The following is a 16,167-nucleotide window of genomic DNA, read 5'->3' on the forward strand; positions in this document are numbered from 1 at the left end:
TCTATTTGCTTGCTTGGTTTTTGTGGTTTGTTTTGTTTTGCTTTGCTTCAATTTGCTTTGTTATGCTGGGTATGTTAGGCAAATCCTGAACCTTGGTGCCATAATAGCCTTAGGGTTTTGGTTTTGAGACTCCCTTGCTGTGTATAGCCCAGCCTGGTCTCAGCCTCTCAGGTGCTAGCATTATAGGATTGTACACAACTTCTGGCTATTATGTTTAGAGAAAAGTTTTCTTTTGGTGTTTGAGACTTTCATATCCTGTAGCCCAGGCAGGCCTTATTCTTTCAATAATTCTTCTGTCGTCTCCTCAGGGGTACTTTAAGCATATAAACATACATACATACATACATACATACATACACACACACACACACACACACACACACACACACACACACACACACCTAGATACTGTTGGAAGCACTCTGATGTATTCATTCTCTTCTGAGACTTTTGAGACTTTGTATGTGAATATAAATTTGGTAAACAACCCCCCGCCCCCCTTCTATTCTTCATGAATTCACACCAGGCAACTCAATCAATTCTACTCTCCTTGTCCCTCCATATCCTTGTCACCTCTATAGCCTCATACTATCCTTGCAAATTCCCTCCAAAAGGAAAAAAAGAACATACAAAAATCTTGTCATGAAAGCTGTGGTGAGTCACACAGTATATACCCCTTTGCCCAAACAGTTTAATTACAAATGTTCATTGCACTGAGTCATTGGTTTGGTTTGAGGTCTCTGGTGTCTATACTATCAATACTGGGTCCTCATTGTCCTGTGTCATTAAGATCCTGCAGCTTTAGTTTTGCAGGACCAGCCCCAAGCTGTTCATAGATGGGGTAGAGAGATGTTGGGGTGAGGTAACTCAAAGCCCTGGATCTGGGTCTGGGTGGGAGCTGAGGTCAGCTGGCCAGCTCTCCTGGGCCTGTGCTACCAGGATCAGCTCTCCCACCCCTATGCCACTGAGAGGCCAGGGAGGGGCAGGCCCAGCTTACCCTCTCTCACTCTCTTAGGGCTAGCTCTCCCAGGATGCCCAAGTGAGGGATGTAGAGCTCATGCCTGTGCTCCCCAGGTGAAGTGTGGGGCCTGCCCTCCTGATTACTGTAGTAGGCAAGGAGTGGGGCCAGCTCTCCTGCCTGCTGAAGGCAGTGAGGCGGAGGGGTCAATTTCTCCTGAGCCTACACCAACCCAAATGCAGGGCGAGACCAGCCCTCTTGAATACTATAGTTTTTGAGGAGCAGGGCCAGCTCTCCTGCTCAAGCTGGGGCCAAATCTTCTGCATTGTCCAGGCAAGGGGTGGGGCCAACTCTCCTGCACAGCCCATGCGTGGGTTGGGCCCAACTCTGCACAGTCCTTGGACATCAACATAGTCCCAGGTGATGGCCCAGATCAGGGACATTCCCTTGGTCTTCAATAGTTATAGACCTCTGCTGCTGCAAGGCCCCAGATCCAGACATGGCCCTTGGCAGCAGCATGGGCCAGAACATCACCATGGTCTCAACTCAGGCTACTCACAGGATTTTCCTCCCTACCCTCACATCTCCAGTTCTGCCTCCCTTCATAGTGCAGAAACCATTTCGCTTCTCTTTTTTGCCCATCTCTCCCCCACATACTAGCTTATCCCTGTTGTTCCCGCTCACTTGAGCCACATTGCATTGGTTGGCCCTCTCAGGAAGCATCTTTTATTGGTAGTACAATGAATTAGTCCTGCATAGAACAGAAGGTTTAATAATTTAGTTTTATTTTATACTTTGATATATTGCCTGCATGTGTGTCTGAAACTGGAGTTACAAATAGTTGTAAGCTGCCATGTGGTTGCAAGGAATTGAACCCTGGTCCTTTGGAAGAGCAGCCAGTGCTCTTAACCACTGAGCCATCTCTCCAGTCTCATTATTTTAGTTTAATGCAATAAAACTTAACATTTTAGATTTTACTGAGTCACAATAGAAAGATTAGGAAAATAAAAACATTTTCTTTATTTTTAAAGGATTAATAGCTTTTCTGTGTTTTAGGTCTCTTAAACATTTTATTATTTAATTTTATCTTAAATGATTGCCTAACAGTATATCCAGAAATCTAATAAAACTGAACATTCCGTCAAACTTCCATATGTAAATTTGATTCTGTATGCTTACCAACTTTTAAAGCCTATTTTCAGTTCTGTATTAAAAATCACAAGTAGATAACCTTATTTTTGCTATTTTATGAATTCTGTCCTAAGGTTACATTTCTTCATTTCCCCTTCCGTGGTTTACTCAGGCAAAACAGTTGAAAAGGTAGACTTGCCTATGAAACAGTGTTCATTCTCCTGTCACTTCAGCGGGGAGAGGATGTCAATTATAATCAAAGATGGATTGCTCTACAGTGATCACTTACTAAAAAGAAGGAATTTTAGAGGTGATAGAAACTGAGTGACTGGTGAGAGATTTGGATGAAGAAAGAGGTTGAATTTAACTGTGTTTAGCATGGTTTAAAATAAACAAAAACTGCTTGGAGGTTCAGGTTAGGGCTATTGATACCCCGATGTGAGACAGTTTGACTTTTGTATGTAGCCTAGCTGGCCTGGAATTCAGCACGGCCCCCCTGCTTTAGCACACCCCCCTTCATGGCAGCTCCCATCCCCACCCCATATCTCACTAGTTGCTTCTCTTGAACTCTTTGTCTCAAAAATCCTCCGGGCTTCAGTTTCTCAAGTTTTTGTGACTACAGGCATGTCCATATTTAGTGTTTCTTCATGAATCAATATTTTCCATTGTGTTCACGGCTACTGATAAACTGTCAATTGATATAAGCAACAATACTGTAAAAACAAATTTGTAAGTCCAGACTAACCAAGGAAAAAATTGTCGCTCCCTGGACACATTTCTTTCAAGTACAGGGTTGGTTCCATCCTTACAGGCTTGCCCTTCCGTTACGTTGTTTCTCTGGGATCCACCTGTTATTTATTATTTTTTTTTTCCGAATTGAAAATAACAGACACAAGCAGCTCTCTTTCTTTAACTTGCACGATTGTGATAGAAAGCTAATTAGTACCACATTTATTAATCTTTGCTTTAATTCTGTGCAGATTTCATTTATATTATCAATAATACTTTCATCAAGCTTAGCCTTTAATTTCTTAAATTCCTAGCTGCCTTCTGAGAGGACATTAATAGGGACTTGCTGATATTGATTGTCAGTTACGTTTTTGCTTTTTGGTTTGGGTTGGTTTGGTTTTGATCTCATCGATCATTTTATTTTTTGTTAGTTATAAAGTTTTAATGTTTTTCTTCCTAAAAAAGCATGTATTCATTTCTAAAACTTCAAAAATAAAAGAACATTTAAAGAGGAAGCAAACTATCTCTGACCCTATGAATAAATAACATAATATTTGCATGCATTTCTGCTGAGTCATTTCTTTAGGGTTTTCATTCCTTCAGACATAGTTCTAGAGAGCTGTAATTTGCAGTCTGTATCTGTAGTGCAATATAAGTATGTTCAGTCTTTTAATTCAAGCCAAATTTATATTACACATACAGGGCTTATATAGAAAGAGTTAGTAATTCTCCAACTTGTTCTTTTTAAAGCCTTAATAAAGAATAGATTTCTTTCTAAGTCAACTTAAACAAATTTACTGAGTTGCTGTGTCTTTCTTTTTTATTTTTATTTTTTTTGAAAGCCAGGTTTTCACACTGTAGCCCTAGATGGCCCATAGCAGCATTCTTGTACCAGCCTACCTCTGCTTACTGTGCTGGGATGCTAAGCGTGCCCAGCCTAAGTGCTGCATCTGACTACTAATCATCTCCCCTTTGGTGGGTGCTGTGTTGGCAGTATGTTAGTTACAATGATTGTCGAGCATAATATAATGCTTGGTATATGTAAATATTTATGTAGAAGAGCTTCTTTCATAGGCAGTATGAAATATTAAATTTATAAAGGACTTTATCTACTTGCTGTCTGTCTGTCTACTTTTAAAGATTTCATGTGTGCTTAGTGCCCTCAAAAGCCAGAAGAGGGGGGTTGGGGATTTAGCTCAGCGGTAGAGCGCTTGCCTAGTGAGCACAAGGCCCTGGGTTCAGTCCCCAGCTCCGGAAAAAAAAAGAAAAGGAAAAAAAAAAAAAGCCAGAAGAGGGTATTGGATCCTCTAGAACTAGAATTACAGATGTTTTAGAGCTACTGTGGGGTGATATAAATGGAACCTAGGTTACTTACCTTTAATTTTGTTTTCTTCTTTTCATGTTAGTAAGTCAACTGTATTTTTATGGGATCTCATTTTGGATGAACTAGGCTTAAGTCAGGGAAGAAAAACCCGCCTATTTGTTTTTCTAACATTTTAGTACTTTATACTATACCAGATAAGTGTTCAGTCACCTTTGGGTATTACTTTATTTGTTTGTTTGTTTGTTGTTTGTTTGTTTTTGGTTTTTTGAGACACATTGTCTGTGTAGCCCTGGCTGTCATTGGAACTCTGTGTGTAGACGAGATTGGCTTTGAACTCTTGAGACGTCAGTGCTGGGATAAAGACTTGTGCTACTACTGCACAGGGGTTTATTTTATTATAGCATGAGTTAGAAACGTACCAGTGCTTCTTACTGTTTATAAAATGCTCCATCCCATCCGTATTGATTTGTAGTGTGATTTCTGTTAAAAATTAAAATATTATTTATTCATGGACCCATTTCTTAGTTTTTAGTTTCTTGGATGTTTTCTCTACCTTTGTGTAGTAAGAAGTTTCAGCTTCATCCAGGACAGTTGAGTATCTGATAGGGCTAATCATCATATTTTCCCTCAAAAAATGTCGGCTATTCTCATATACTCTTCAGTGTAACGTTTAGAAGCACTTGTCATATTTTGTCTGTGGTTTTGAAACCATTGTGATATGATTCTGATGAGGAATTACATCAAGATGTAGATTAGTTTACAGCTTTTCCAGTTTGACCGGCAAATAGTGATTTCAACATACTTTTAGCATGGAATTGTTAACTGTAGCTCCATAACTTAAAAAGAATTCACATTTCACAAAGCATGATTTGAATAGAAAGATCTATTTGTTCTCTGATTTCTTACAGGCTTTTTGTAGCACTTACTATAGGAATGTTTTATAAATCTGTTTGCTCAGCAGTTTCTTTTTACTGGCATAGTATTACATAGTTGTAAACAGTTATGCTATGCTTGTTTAGTTTCAAACTATATCTTCCTGGCAATACCAGATGATATTAGTATGTAACTATAAGTGATAAAATCACATGTTTTATTGGTCCCTTTTGTAAATTGTGATATATTTTGACATATCATAACTGTTATGTTCCTTTAGATAGATGACAGTATTAATTAGCTTTTAAGTGAAAGTTAAATAGTTCAATGTGCATGGTTTTAAACTTTTTATTATTATTATGAAAGAGAATGAGTATACTGGCATGCACATGCCATGGTGTATGTGTGAAAGGTCAAAGGAAAACTTTATGGAGTTGCCTTTCTCCCCTGCCAGCTCTGGGGATTGCAGGCTTACTTGGGTCAGCAGGCTCTCACAGCAAGTGATTTTTACCTACAGAGCCATCTCATTGATCTCAGGGTTATCTTAAAGCTGAAGATGCATCTTTTTTATTTTCGTAAAGTGTGTTATAAACAGTGTTTAGATCAGCAGTAGATGTCATAGCTGGAAAAAACAAAACAAAACAGGAATTCTTTTACATTTCTCTTGCATCTGAAACTGAATGCCAGTTCTTTTTTCTTTGATATACAGAAATATTCTTAAGTCTATCCTTGGTTTTAGTAAAAAGTTAGTATTTTTCCTGTAGTGAATGGAATGTTTGTTTTTAATTTCTTTTCTTGCAGGTCTTCAGAGTTCTATATATTAGCTCTCAGTGCTGAATTACCTTCTCCCTTAAATTATTATAAACTTTTGCTGCTGTCAAATAAACGTGAAGATGTCTCGCAGTCCTGATGCAAAGGAAGACCCTGTGGAATGCCCTCTTTGCATGGAGCCCTTGGAAATAGACGATATTAACTTTTTCCCTTGCACCTGTGGCTACCAGATATGCCGATTTTGTTGGCATCGAATCCGCACTGATGAGAATGGGCTTTGTCCTGCATGTAGAAAGGTAAGTGCTTCACACCAACTTTCTTCTGCTTTATAGGTTTTTTGACTGTCCAGTATTAATTGTCTGATTCTTTCCCTATGAGTATAAGTGACTGGTTTTAAAACAAACATTGTGCGATCTTTAAGATATGATGAAGTAGAAAGAACAGTGGATTGAGAGTCAGGGTCAGGCCTTTGCTGTGTTAACTAGCTGTCTGACATCAGTAAAGTCATATAATCTCTCTGACAATGGAGATAGACACAGTCTTGATGCTTACTGACTAAGATGATTGGTAAAAAGCTTATAATTTTGGATATGATAATATGGAAGTAGAAAAACATCTGTATTCATGCGTGGGGTGATTTTGCTTTAGTTTTCTAGTACCAAACAGGAGAGGTGTTTACCAGAGATAGGAAGCAGAGAGGGGCATTCTGGCACTCAGTTACCTTTGCCCTCCTTATTTAGTTGTGCATCCTAGCCCACAGGACAGTGCCACCCACATTAGAATCCCTTCTGGAAACACTGTTAGAGACATGCCCCAAGGGCTGTCAGATTACCATTGGAAATCAGTCCTCACATCATCCCGGGAGCTTTGCTTCATTCAAGTAATTGCCTTTTATTTATTACATGATTGTAGTGCTGATAACTGACTCTTTAGTACTTATTCGAGTGGGACATATTTTAATCATTAACTTTTTACTTCTGCGGAAACCCTCTTGTTACATGTGACTCAGTTTACAGATGAGAAGGCTGAGTCAGAATGGACATAAGGTTTTACCAGGTTGGCTGGATTGGAAGCCTGGCTCTCTGACTCCGTCTTACTGTTCCTCCAGTGGCTCTAATATTAACTGAAACAAGGAAAAGACTGCCATCCCGAGAATAAAAAAGACGAGAACATACAGAGATTGCTAGTGTTTTTTGAGGGCACAATGATAATTGTTTTATGAGTATTATTTAATCTTTATATCAGTTATTAGGATTATTTATAATTTATACTTGAGAATACCAAGGCTTAGGGACTGAGTTATTTAAGTGCTTATGACCAGATAATATTAGAACTAAATTTGAACTCTTGAGCCAGAGTCTAAATATTTATGTTCCATCTTTCTTCCTATTAGATTAGGAATATATTTAAAGACAAAAAACAGAATCAAAAAAGATATGGGGGGTTGGGGATTTAGCTCAGTGGTAGAGCGCTTGCTAGGCAAGCGCAAGGCCCTGGGTTTGGTCCCCAGCTCCAAAAAAAAAAAAAAAAGGATATGGGCTGAGGATGTGGGAGCCTGAGCATCCATGTGAAAGTCTGAGTTAGGGAGGGATCCTGGTGCTCGCTGCCCTGCTAGGAGAGCCACCAGTGGGCTTCAGAGTCAGTGAGCAACTCTGCGCCAGAGAAACGAGGTCGAGGCTTCCACACATGTACACATACCTGCACATACAAACAAGCATATGACTTAAATATTTGTTGACTATAATATATACAAATCCATATTTTGTTGAAAGAATTACTTTGTCCTTTCACACAGCATCTAGGTAAGGTGTTAAGGGAATACCAGAATCAAGTAGTTGGTTTTGTTGTTTTGACATTTGTGTTCAATGTGGACTCTGTTAAGCTTTAAAAAATAAGTTTTAGAACTTTTAAGTTTTATTAAATAAAAATATAATTTAAAGCTGTTGAAATTGTCAGAAGAAGGGAAACTAAGAATCACACACCTGCTATTCAGAATTGGATATTTATCATTTGTTCAGTTTTTTTCTTTATTTAATGTTGACTTTATCTTGTTTGTTATACTTATAGCCATATCCAGAAGACCCAGCAGTTTATAAACCACTTTCCCAGGAAGAATTGCAAAGGATAAAGAATGAGAAAAAACAGAAACAAAATGAGAGAAAACAGAAAATCTCAGAAAATCGAAAACATTTGGCTAGTGTACGTGTTGTACAAAAAAACCTTGTATTTGTCGTAGGTCTGTCACAGCGCCTAGCAGACCCAGAAGTAAGTCCTCTTCTGCTTTCACCATCAGTGTGATAGTCTTACTGTGTTTGCCCGGCTTATTTGAAAATAATAGTTGGCCCTGATAAATTGTAAGACTCTTCTGAATATAATAAATTTTTTTAGAAAGTCTGAATAATAATAATAATAATAATAATAATAATAATAATAATAATAAATAATGTTACAAACCAGTGGCCAAAGCTAGGCGGTGGCAGTGCACTCCTATTATCCCAGCACTTGGGAGGCAGAGGCAGGCAAATCTCTGTGAGTGTGAGGCCAGCCTGGTCTACAGAGCGAGTTCCTGGACAGCCAGAGCTACACAGGGAAACCCTGTCTCAGAACAACAAAAAGCCCGTGGCCAGTGTGATCTTAGGCATACATTGATCTTTCTGGGTTTCAGTTTCCGCAATTGTGAAACTAAGGGATTGAACCAAAAATCCTTTTGTGTTGGTAGCTTGTGAAATTGGATAATGATCCTGTCACCCTATGGCTAATGTGAGTTGTGAATAGTTTTGGGGGTATTTTTGTTTGTTTGTTTTTCTTCCCTTTCCCTTTCCTGTGCCTGTGTGGACCAAGTAATTGAAGACAAAGTTACTTGAACTTAATAAGTCTTAACCAGCTGTTGAAGTTGGAGTGTGCGTGTGTCTCAGTGTGTGTGTGTGAAGGTCAGAAGGTGGGTTTGCAGGACTCCTCTCCTTCTACTGTGTGGGTTCTGGGGTCAAACTCAGGTCAGCAGGCCCAAGAGCAAGTGCCTTTAACAGCTGAGCTATCTCAATGCTCCCCAAGTAATAACTGGGGAGAACTGCTGTATGGTATTGTCATTCTGTACATTTGTCATTCTAAGCAAATTTTAGGGAAAGAAGGAGAATTTGACTAAGTAAAATGAGAGATGAAGTCCTTTGTGGTTCAGTTCCCTGATTGATGGCTCTTAACCTTTCTCTTTTCTCCTTCAGTTAGGCTTATCAAACTTACTCTGAGCTCATGCTTTTTGTGGGCTTTGCATATGCATTTGTTAATTTTTAATTCCACTATATCATGGAAGACTTACAAGATTGTTGGGAAGGAAAATTGAAGCTCGTGTCAGCTAGAATGTTTGCTTCAGAGCTGAATTCGGAGTCTTCTAAAATGAGTCCTTGAAATGAGTTTGAGGTAGTGTTCCTCATAATACTAGGGATTAGCTCCATAGTTGAGCATTTTCTTAGGCCATTCCCAACAGCTTTCTACTAACTGTGACAAATACCTGGTTGGGTAGTGGAGGGCACTTAAAACAAGATTTATTTCGGCTCATCTTTTCTGTCTGAGTTTTAGTCCATTGTTAGCTAGCTCCATTACTATGGGCCTAAGGTTAGATAGATCATCCTGTCAGAAGCTCAGTGTGACAGAAGAGGCTACTCATTTCAGGCAGTGGAAAGACAGAAAGACTGACAGAATAAGGCTGGGAACAAGATAGCTTTCAAAGGTATACCTCAGAGACCCACTTCATCTGCATGGGACCCATTTCATATGACTTGTACCACCTCCCAGTAATCCATTCAGTTATGAATCCAGCAGGAAAGTGACCACTGACTAGACCATAGTTTTCATATCTATAGGTTGCAGAACAGGCCTAACTTCATATCTAATCGTAACTGAACCTACTGTCTCTTCATGTGAATATATTTACTGGTTAATGAGCTTGTTCTAAGGCTTTAAAATCCTCTGAATCAATAAAGGAGAATCTTGTGGAGCTGTTACTTTGAAGAATCTCATGAGGATTAGAAATGGATACAACTCAATAATTACTAGGCTCTGGATCAGCAGGATGGCTCAAGGAGTAAGGGTGCTTGCCGTGGAAGCGTTATGACCTGAACTCAGCTCCTAGCCCCCTGTAATTGTAGAAGGAGAGCATTAACTCTACAAAAAGGATACATGTGTCCTCTGGCCTCCACACATGTGCCATGGTTCATATGCACTCCCCTCTCCTGCCCTCTGCTGTTAGCACACAAAGAATTTCTAGGATTCTAGGTCCAGGGAACATGGATAGTGTTTGCAAACCTTCTTCTTTGCAAAGGGGTTGGTCAAAAATTTATACCTATAATCTGAACATTCAGGATATTAAAGCAGGAGGGTCTTGGGTTTGAGGCTAACCTGGCTACTTAATGAGTGCCAGGCCTGAGCTAAAGAAGTAAGATCCTGTCTCAAGAAACAGAAATAAAAAATTTAAACAGAAAAGGCGATTTTAAGGAAAGAATTCATTTTAGACCCACAATATCATCTCAGCATCACTTCTTCCCTTTTGTTCACAATTTTCCATTTTTCTGCTTTCCTTAGGCAGACAGAATCCTACCTCTTCTGTGACCACTTCCCTTGAACATGACTAAAACTTTGTGCTAATTTGTCTCTTTGTCCCATTCAACACTGCCTTTAAGAAAATGCTCGCGCTCGCGCTCTCTCTCTCTCTCTCTCTCTCTCTCTCTCTCTCTCTCTCTCTCTCTCTCTGTCTGTCTCTCTGTCTCTGTGTGTGTGTGTGTTCGTACTTGCATGCTCTTAAGGCATACATTCATGATGTGGAGGTCATAGAAGAACTTTGTGGAGCTGGTTCTCTTGCCTTTTTATGGGTTCCAGGGTCAGAATTCAGGTTGCACAGCAAAGGCTCTCACCTGCTGAGCTGGCTCTCACCTGCTGAGCTGGCTCTCTGGCCCACTTCAGTCCGTTTGTTACTTTTTCCTAGCTTCCTAATTACTTTGCCTTTCTGAAATTGCTACTTGATAACTTCCTGGGACTTCCATCTTGATCTGAGAGCTTTTAGGTGTGAATTTACTGTTTGTTTGTTTATATATCTTTAGTTTAACTAGCTCTAGTATTGGAAGCAATGTGGAGCCACATCTAGAAGTAGAGTATCAGATGTATTCTTTTATTAGTCAATAGAAAAAAATTAGGAGCTATGGTATTTGATGACAATTAAGAAGTAATTATATATATATCTTAAAAGTCCTAAATTTCAGGTTTATGGAGATATTCATTCCTAATTAAATTTTGAATTTTGTGCATATATACAATGTTTGATTCTGAAGATAAATTATGTAGCAAGCCAGACATAGACTAATCAATAGCAAGTTTACAGGCTAGTGGAGGGGATGGAATTCAAATGCTCACACATTCCTGAGCATTTATGAAAAGAGAAGTTGGTTGGAGAGATGGCTCAGCAATTAAGAGCATTTAATGCTCTTGCAGAGGACCCGAGCTTGGTTCTCAGCATCTACATGGTGGCTCACAATCATCTTTAACTCTAGTCCAGGAATCCGACTCCTCTTCTGGCTCTGAGGGCACTGCATGTACATGGTGAGCGTACGTATATGTAGAGAAAACACATATACTAAACCAAACAAAAAACCAAAAACCTCCCCAAGAAAAGGTTAATTAAGACCGGCTTTGAGAATTAATAGTGTTAGTGAGGCAGCAAATAAGGTCAAGTAGTATCCCAGGTATGTGGTAGCTCTGGAGAGCACTCAAGAGTCTGCTCTCCATTTTATTTATAACCTAGAAACTGAGGCAGACACAGTTGAGCGGCTTGTTTGTTACGGTAGTTCTTCTATTTGGGTGGATTCTGTCCTGATGACTGCCTTGTTAATTCATTCCTTATTTACTTGTGCAGCGTCTGATTGTCACCTTTTGTTTTTCTTAGTAGTGTCCATGAATATTCTATGTCCCCAAAGAATACTTCTGCCTTTGTTTTATCAGTTGTTTAGCCAAAATCTAGTGTTCCTGTTAATATGGAATGTTTAAATTTTTTGCATTTCCTTTGCTGTAGAAGCCTATTTTATGTTGTCGATGTACACATCCAAGTTTTTGTTTTTGTTTTTTGAGACCAGAGTCTATTGTTGATACTTGCCTTGAACTCTTGAAAATCCCTGTCTTAGTCTTCTGTTTTGTGAGCCACCACACCTAGATAAATCTACTGATTAGCTATGCCATGCAGGCACTATGTAAGACACTGAGCAGGCAGAACATCCAAAACTGTGCCTGCTTATGTATAGTCAACAGTCTTGTGTGAGGAGCACTGTATTGCTTTAGTGGCACATAGGGACAGCAGCAGACCATTGCTGGGAAGGTACAGTGGACTTCACTGTCCTTGGGGTAAAGTGCTTCCTGCACAGGGAATGCCCAAGTGTTTATGAATGAGAAAGCCCTCTTTATGAAGTCTTTGGAAGGTCAGAGTTCAGGGGGTGAGTTCAGGGGTTGGGGTAAATTGAGTGGTACTTAGTTATGAAGGCTTTGCCAACAGTGCTGAGGAGTGTACATTTTATTCTGAAGGCAGGGCAGAACTGTTTTGAAGTTTTTCAAGAATAGAATGACATGTAACATTTTGGCTATCAGATGGACATGTCAGTGTAATTCTGTATCTCTATCTTATTTGCCATGAAGGTGTCATACCCAGTTGTTTGCCAGAAACTATTTCCCTAAACCAGTTGTCTTCAACTCTAAAAATGGTTCATTGTCCACTTAAAAAAAAAAAAAAAAAGCTAATATTGTATAAAACATCTTTTTTGTTGTTGTTAGATCACATTCATTTGCATTTTACCGTGCATTCTTGTGTGGTATAGAGTAGGTGAATTTGAATATTTTGGGGAAAGACTTGTATTGTTAACTTCCCAAAGCCCCCAAGTCACTTCCATTATACAACCAGAAACCACTGCTCTTGAATGAAATATTACCCTTCTTTTTCTTAATGACTTGAGTTAACTCGACCCATGAAGAACATTTGACCCAGGCACCAACTGCTTCCTAAGTAATTGTCCCTGAGTTTGCCCTTGCCTGTACTCCTGTAAACCTATACTCTATTCCATAGCCTTCTTCCAATCAGTAAAACTCAAATCCCTTGTAAGGACCTGCATGTCTTATGACAGACCACCTCCCCGGTCACATATTGCCACTAGTTTTTCTGTCTTTTTTTTTTTTTTCTATTCTTTTTTTCGGAGCTGGGGACCGAACCCAGGGCCTTGCGCTTGCTAGGCAAGCACTCTACCACTGAGCCAAATCCCCAACCCCAGTTTTTCTGTCTTAATGAAAATAAGACAGGTTTCCTTGTGCAAGTCTAAGCTCTTGATCTCCTGTGTGCCCTAAATCCTCTTGTAGCAGGTAGGATACCTGTATTCCAGTTTCAGGAGACAACATATGTTTCATAAAAGAGAAAAATAAAAATATCCATGCATATAATATCTTCAAAAATACAAGGATGAAGAACTCCTGAGACAAGTCAAGATGTATACATATGAACAGGATTTTTTTTTTTTTTTTTGGTTCTTTTTTTCGGAGCTGGGGATCGAACCCAGGGCCTTGTGCTTCCTAGGCAAGCGCTCTACCACTGAGCTAAATCCCCAACCCCAAACAGAATATTTAGATTAAAAATGAAAACTGTGCACAAAATCTCAAACAGACATTCTACTTTCCTTGAAAAGACTTACTAACTTGAACAGTTCAGTGTTTTAAATAATCACTAATACAGTTAGAAATGAATTCTTGATGGTATAATCTCTCTCCCTATATATTTCAAAACATATATATCTAGGAAACAATGATGAAAAATCCTTTTCTGCATGTAAGTGCTTGGGCATAGGCATTCTCGAACCTCCCTGTGATCTGTGGCCATTAGTATCACTTTGGAATTTACTGTGCCAGTTCTTAGGCTCTGCCTTAGACCTATTGAATCTGAATTTCTTTTTTAACTTGTCTCTCAAATGATTTGTATTAATATTAAATTTCTTGGAATGGTGTTTTATAAAATCACCCTTTATCTAATTTGTAGACTCAATAAATTCGGCAGTTAAAATTACAGATTGTTACAGGTATATGTTTTGGCAACCTAAGTACCATGAAATGATATGATTTCTGTAAAACAACTAGTAAAATTTCAAAGTATGTATAGTCATACTTCTTAATTACATATTACCTATAAATTCAATTTATGTCAAAACCGAGAAAATACTTTAGGTATAATGTGAACTTTCTAGCTTTTAACTATAAACAGGCTTCATAGCTATATGCATGTCTTATGGGACATTCAGAAGGTATGCAGGAACCACTGTTGGGTAGGGCTAGTTTGAGCCATGGAAGAATCCCTGGCTTTCATCTCCTGAATGCTAGAGGTGTTTCCTTCTTACTTTAAAGTCTCCCTCCAAATAAAACTTACACAGATCTCCAAAGTGGCCCCTTCAGGGCTTCCTTCATTGAGAGCTGCTGCTGTAAGCTCACTACGGTAAGAGCTGCTGATGCACAGCAGCTGTGTGCTGGCAGCCTTGGGGAACAGGTATCTTAGCTATGAGGCTGTTAACTGAATTGGTATTCTTCCAGCTGGAATACTGAATTCAGTTTCAAATTTTACTGGCCAGAAAACCCTCTCAGACAATTTTCTTCTCCAGTTTTTAGCTCTGAAACAGTATGGGGACGAGGTGTCATTTCATTAGTTACTATTATTCTGTCAGTCAAGAGGGGAAAAAAAGTGGAAAACCAATGTAACCACTCTTTAATCCATTAAAATAGGCTGTATATAACATTATATTTGTAAATATGCAAAATATAGCGAGATTAGTGTGTATTAAGTTGTATACTGCTAAGAATTAATGGCACAACATAGACTGTTCATTGAGAAAGAGGTTGTTGTGTGTAAAGTTCTAGGAAAAGAACAAAATTTAATGTTGAGGTAATTATAAGTCATGAGAAAAATTTTGTGTCATGTAAAATTCCGATCACATTAACCTAAACCAAAGTTATGCAAGTTTGTAAGAAAGTCTAAAAGAATACTGCAGTAATTAAACAATAAGACAACAGTAGCGAGAGAGATACGGTAAGAGGTAACTTAGGTAATTAGACGAAGACATGTAAGTGTTTCAAATGTAACTTAGTCATAAAGATTTCAGGGACGGAACAACCTATGAGACAATTACAAAGTAAAATTACTGATATAGGGAATTATACACACAGTGATAGAACATGGAAAGTTGAGGAGACATTGTTAACATGTTTGGAATTTATAAAACTGCCTTAATATAATATGCAATAGATTTACGAGATATAAATGTTATTACTTATGCCTGTTCTTTCTCTGTTCTTGAATATAATTTTGATCATTACTACTTCATAAAAATCATCTCTTAGTGACAATACAGTTGAATTCTATGAAGGTAATACCCCATAGATTATTGATGCAAATATTAGAACATAATAATGCAAAACTTCATAAGTTTTAGTTCCTATAGAGTGTTTCATAAAAGAATAGCTCTTAGATTTAAAAAAAAAAATCCTGTAATTTAACCACATCAATGCTCTTAGGAGGTAGTTACATTAATTAGAAGTTTTAAAAATTACCATTGTGTTTTTCATTTACAAGGGATGGTGAAAGCAGGGATGGTTTATGCCTTATTTCTTCTTCTTTTATAGGTTTTAAAACGACCAGAGTATTTTGGGAAGTTTGGTAAAATACATAAAGTTGTCATCAATAATAGCACATCATATGCAGGCTCACAGGTAACTCAAAATAGGGATTTTTGCCTTTCCTCCCTAGGTCAGGGCTTGACCTGGGCTGTCAGAAGGAACATTTCTGCAGTCAGAAAGCTTGAGGGTCAAAGGGGGTAAAGTGTAGTGACCGCTCTTGGTGGGTTGGGAGAACTTTTATGTTTATTTGATCTCTCAAGACTTAAAGTGAATTACTTGACAGAATGAGAGGGCAATAGAAAACAAAACTTAACTGATGGGATTAAAGGGTGGTGGTGGGGGACTTAGCCTGCTACCAAGCAACCTGATAATTAGATAATGATTTGTAATCAGAAATAAGTTTAGATATTGAAAGGTTAATAGAGCAACTTTGTCATACTGGCATTAGTTAACAACTTGTACAGATCATGTTTATTTTTTAGAGTATTTACTTTGACACGGTGTCTTTAAATTTTAAAGTTTCACTTTTAAACTTTTTTGTAACTTTGATAAGCCTGTCAAGCTACTTTTAGGGAGGGAAAAAAAAGGGGGGTAAGATACTAGTTTATTTTTTTTAATTTGTGTTATAATCTACTTACAGCTTTTAATGAGATAGGAAAAGAAACAACATTATATCAGAAACTAATAGTTGTAGTTAGTAGTTGTT

At 38.3% G+C, this 16,167-nt stretch overlaps 1 protein-coding gene across 6 annotated transcripts in view; it reads left to right on the forward strand.

Annotated features, from left to right (window-relative positions):
• Cnot4 (CCR4-NOT transcription complex subunit 4) overlaps nucleotides 1-16,167 on the forward strand; it is a 101,890-nt gene that overhangs the window by 37,646 nt on the left and 48,077 nt on the right. For all 6 annotated transcript variants that reach the window (XM_032906763.1, XM_032906765.1, XM_032906764.1 and 3 more), the window contains exons 2-4: nucleotides 5,817-6,082; nucleotides 7,854-8,051; nucleotides 15,468-15,554. In XM_032906763.1, coding sequence (XP_032762654.1) covers nucleotides 5,909-6,082; nucleotides 7,854-8,051; nucleotides 15,468-15,554 — 459 coding nt within the window. In that variant the 5' untranslated portion in view covers nucleotides 5,817-5,908. The remainder of the gene's footprint in view (nucleotides 1-5,816; nucleotides 6,083-7,853; nucleotides 8,052-15,467; nucleotides 15,555-16,167) is intronic.

This window comes from Rattus rattus, chromosome 6 (genome assembly GCF_011064425.1).
Source record: "Rattus rattus isolate New Zealand chromosome 6, Rrattus_CSIRO_v1, whole genome shotgun sequence".
Classification (NCBI taxonomy): domain Eukaryota; kingdom Metazoa; phylum Chordata; class Mammalia; order Rodentia; family Muridae; genus Rattus; species Rattus rattus.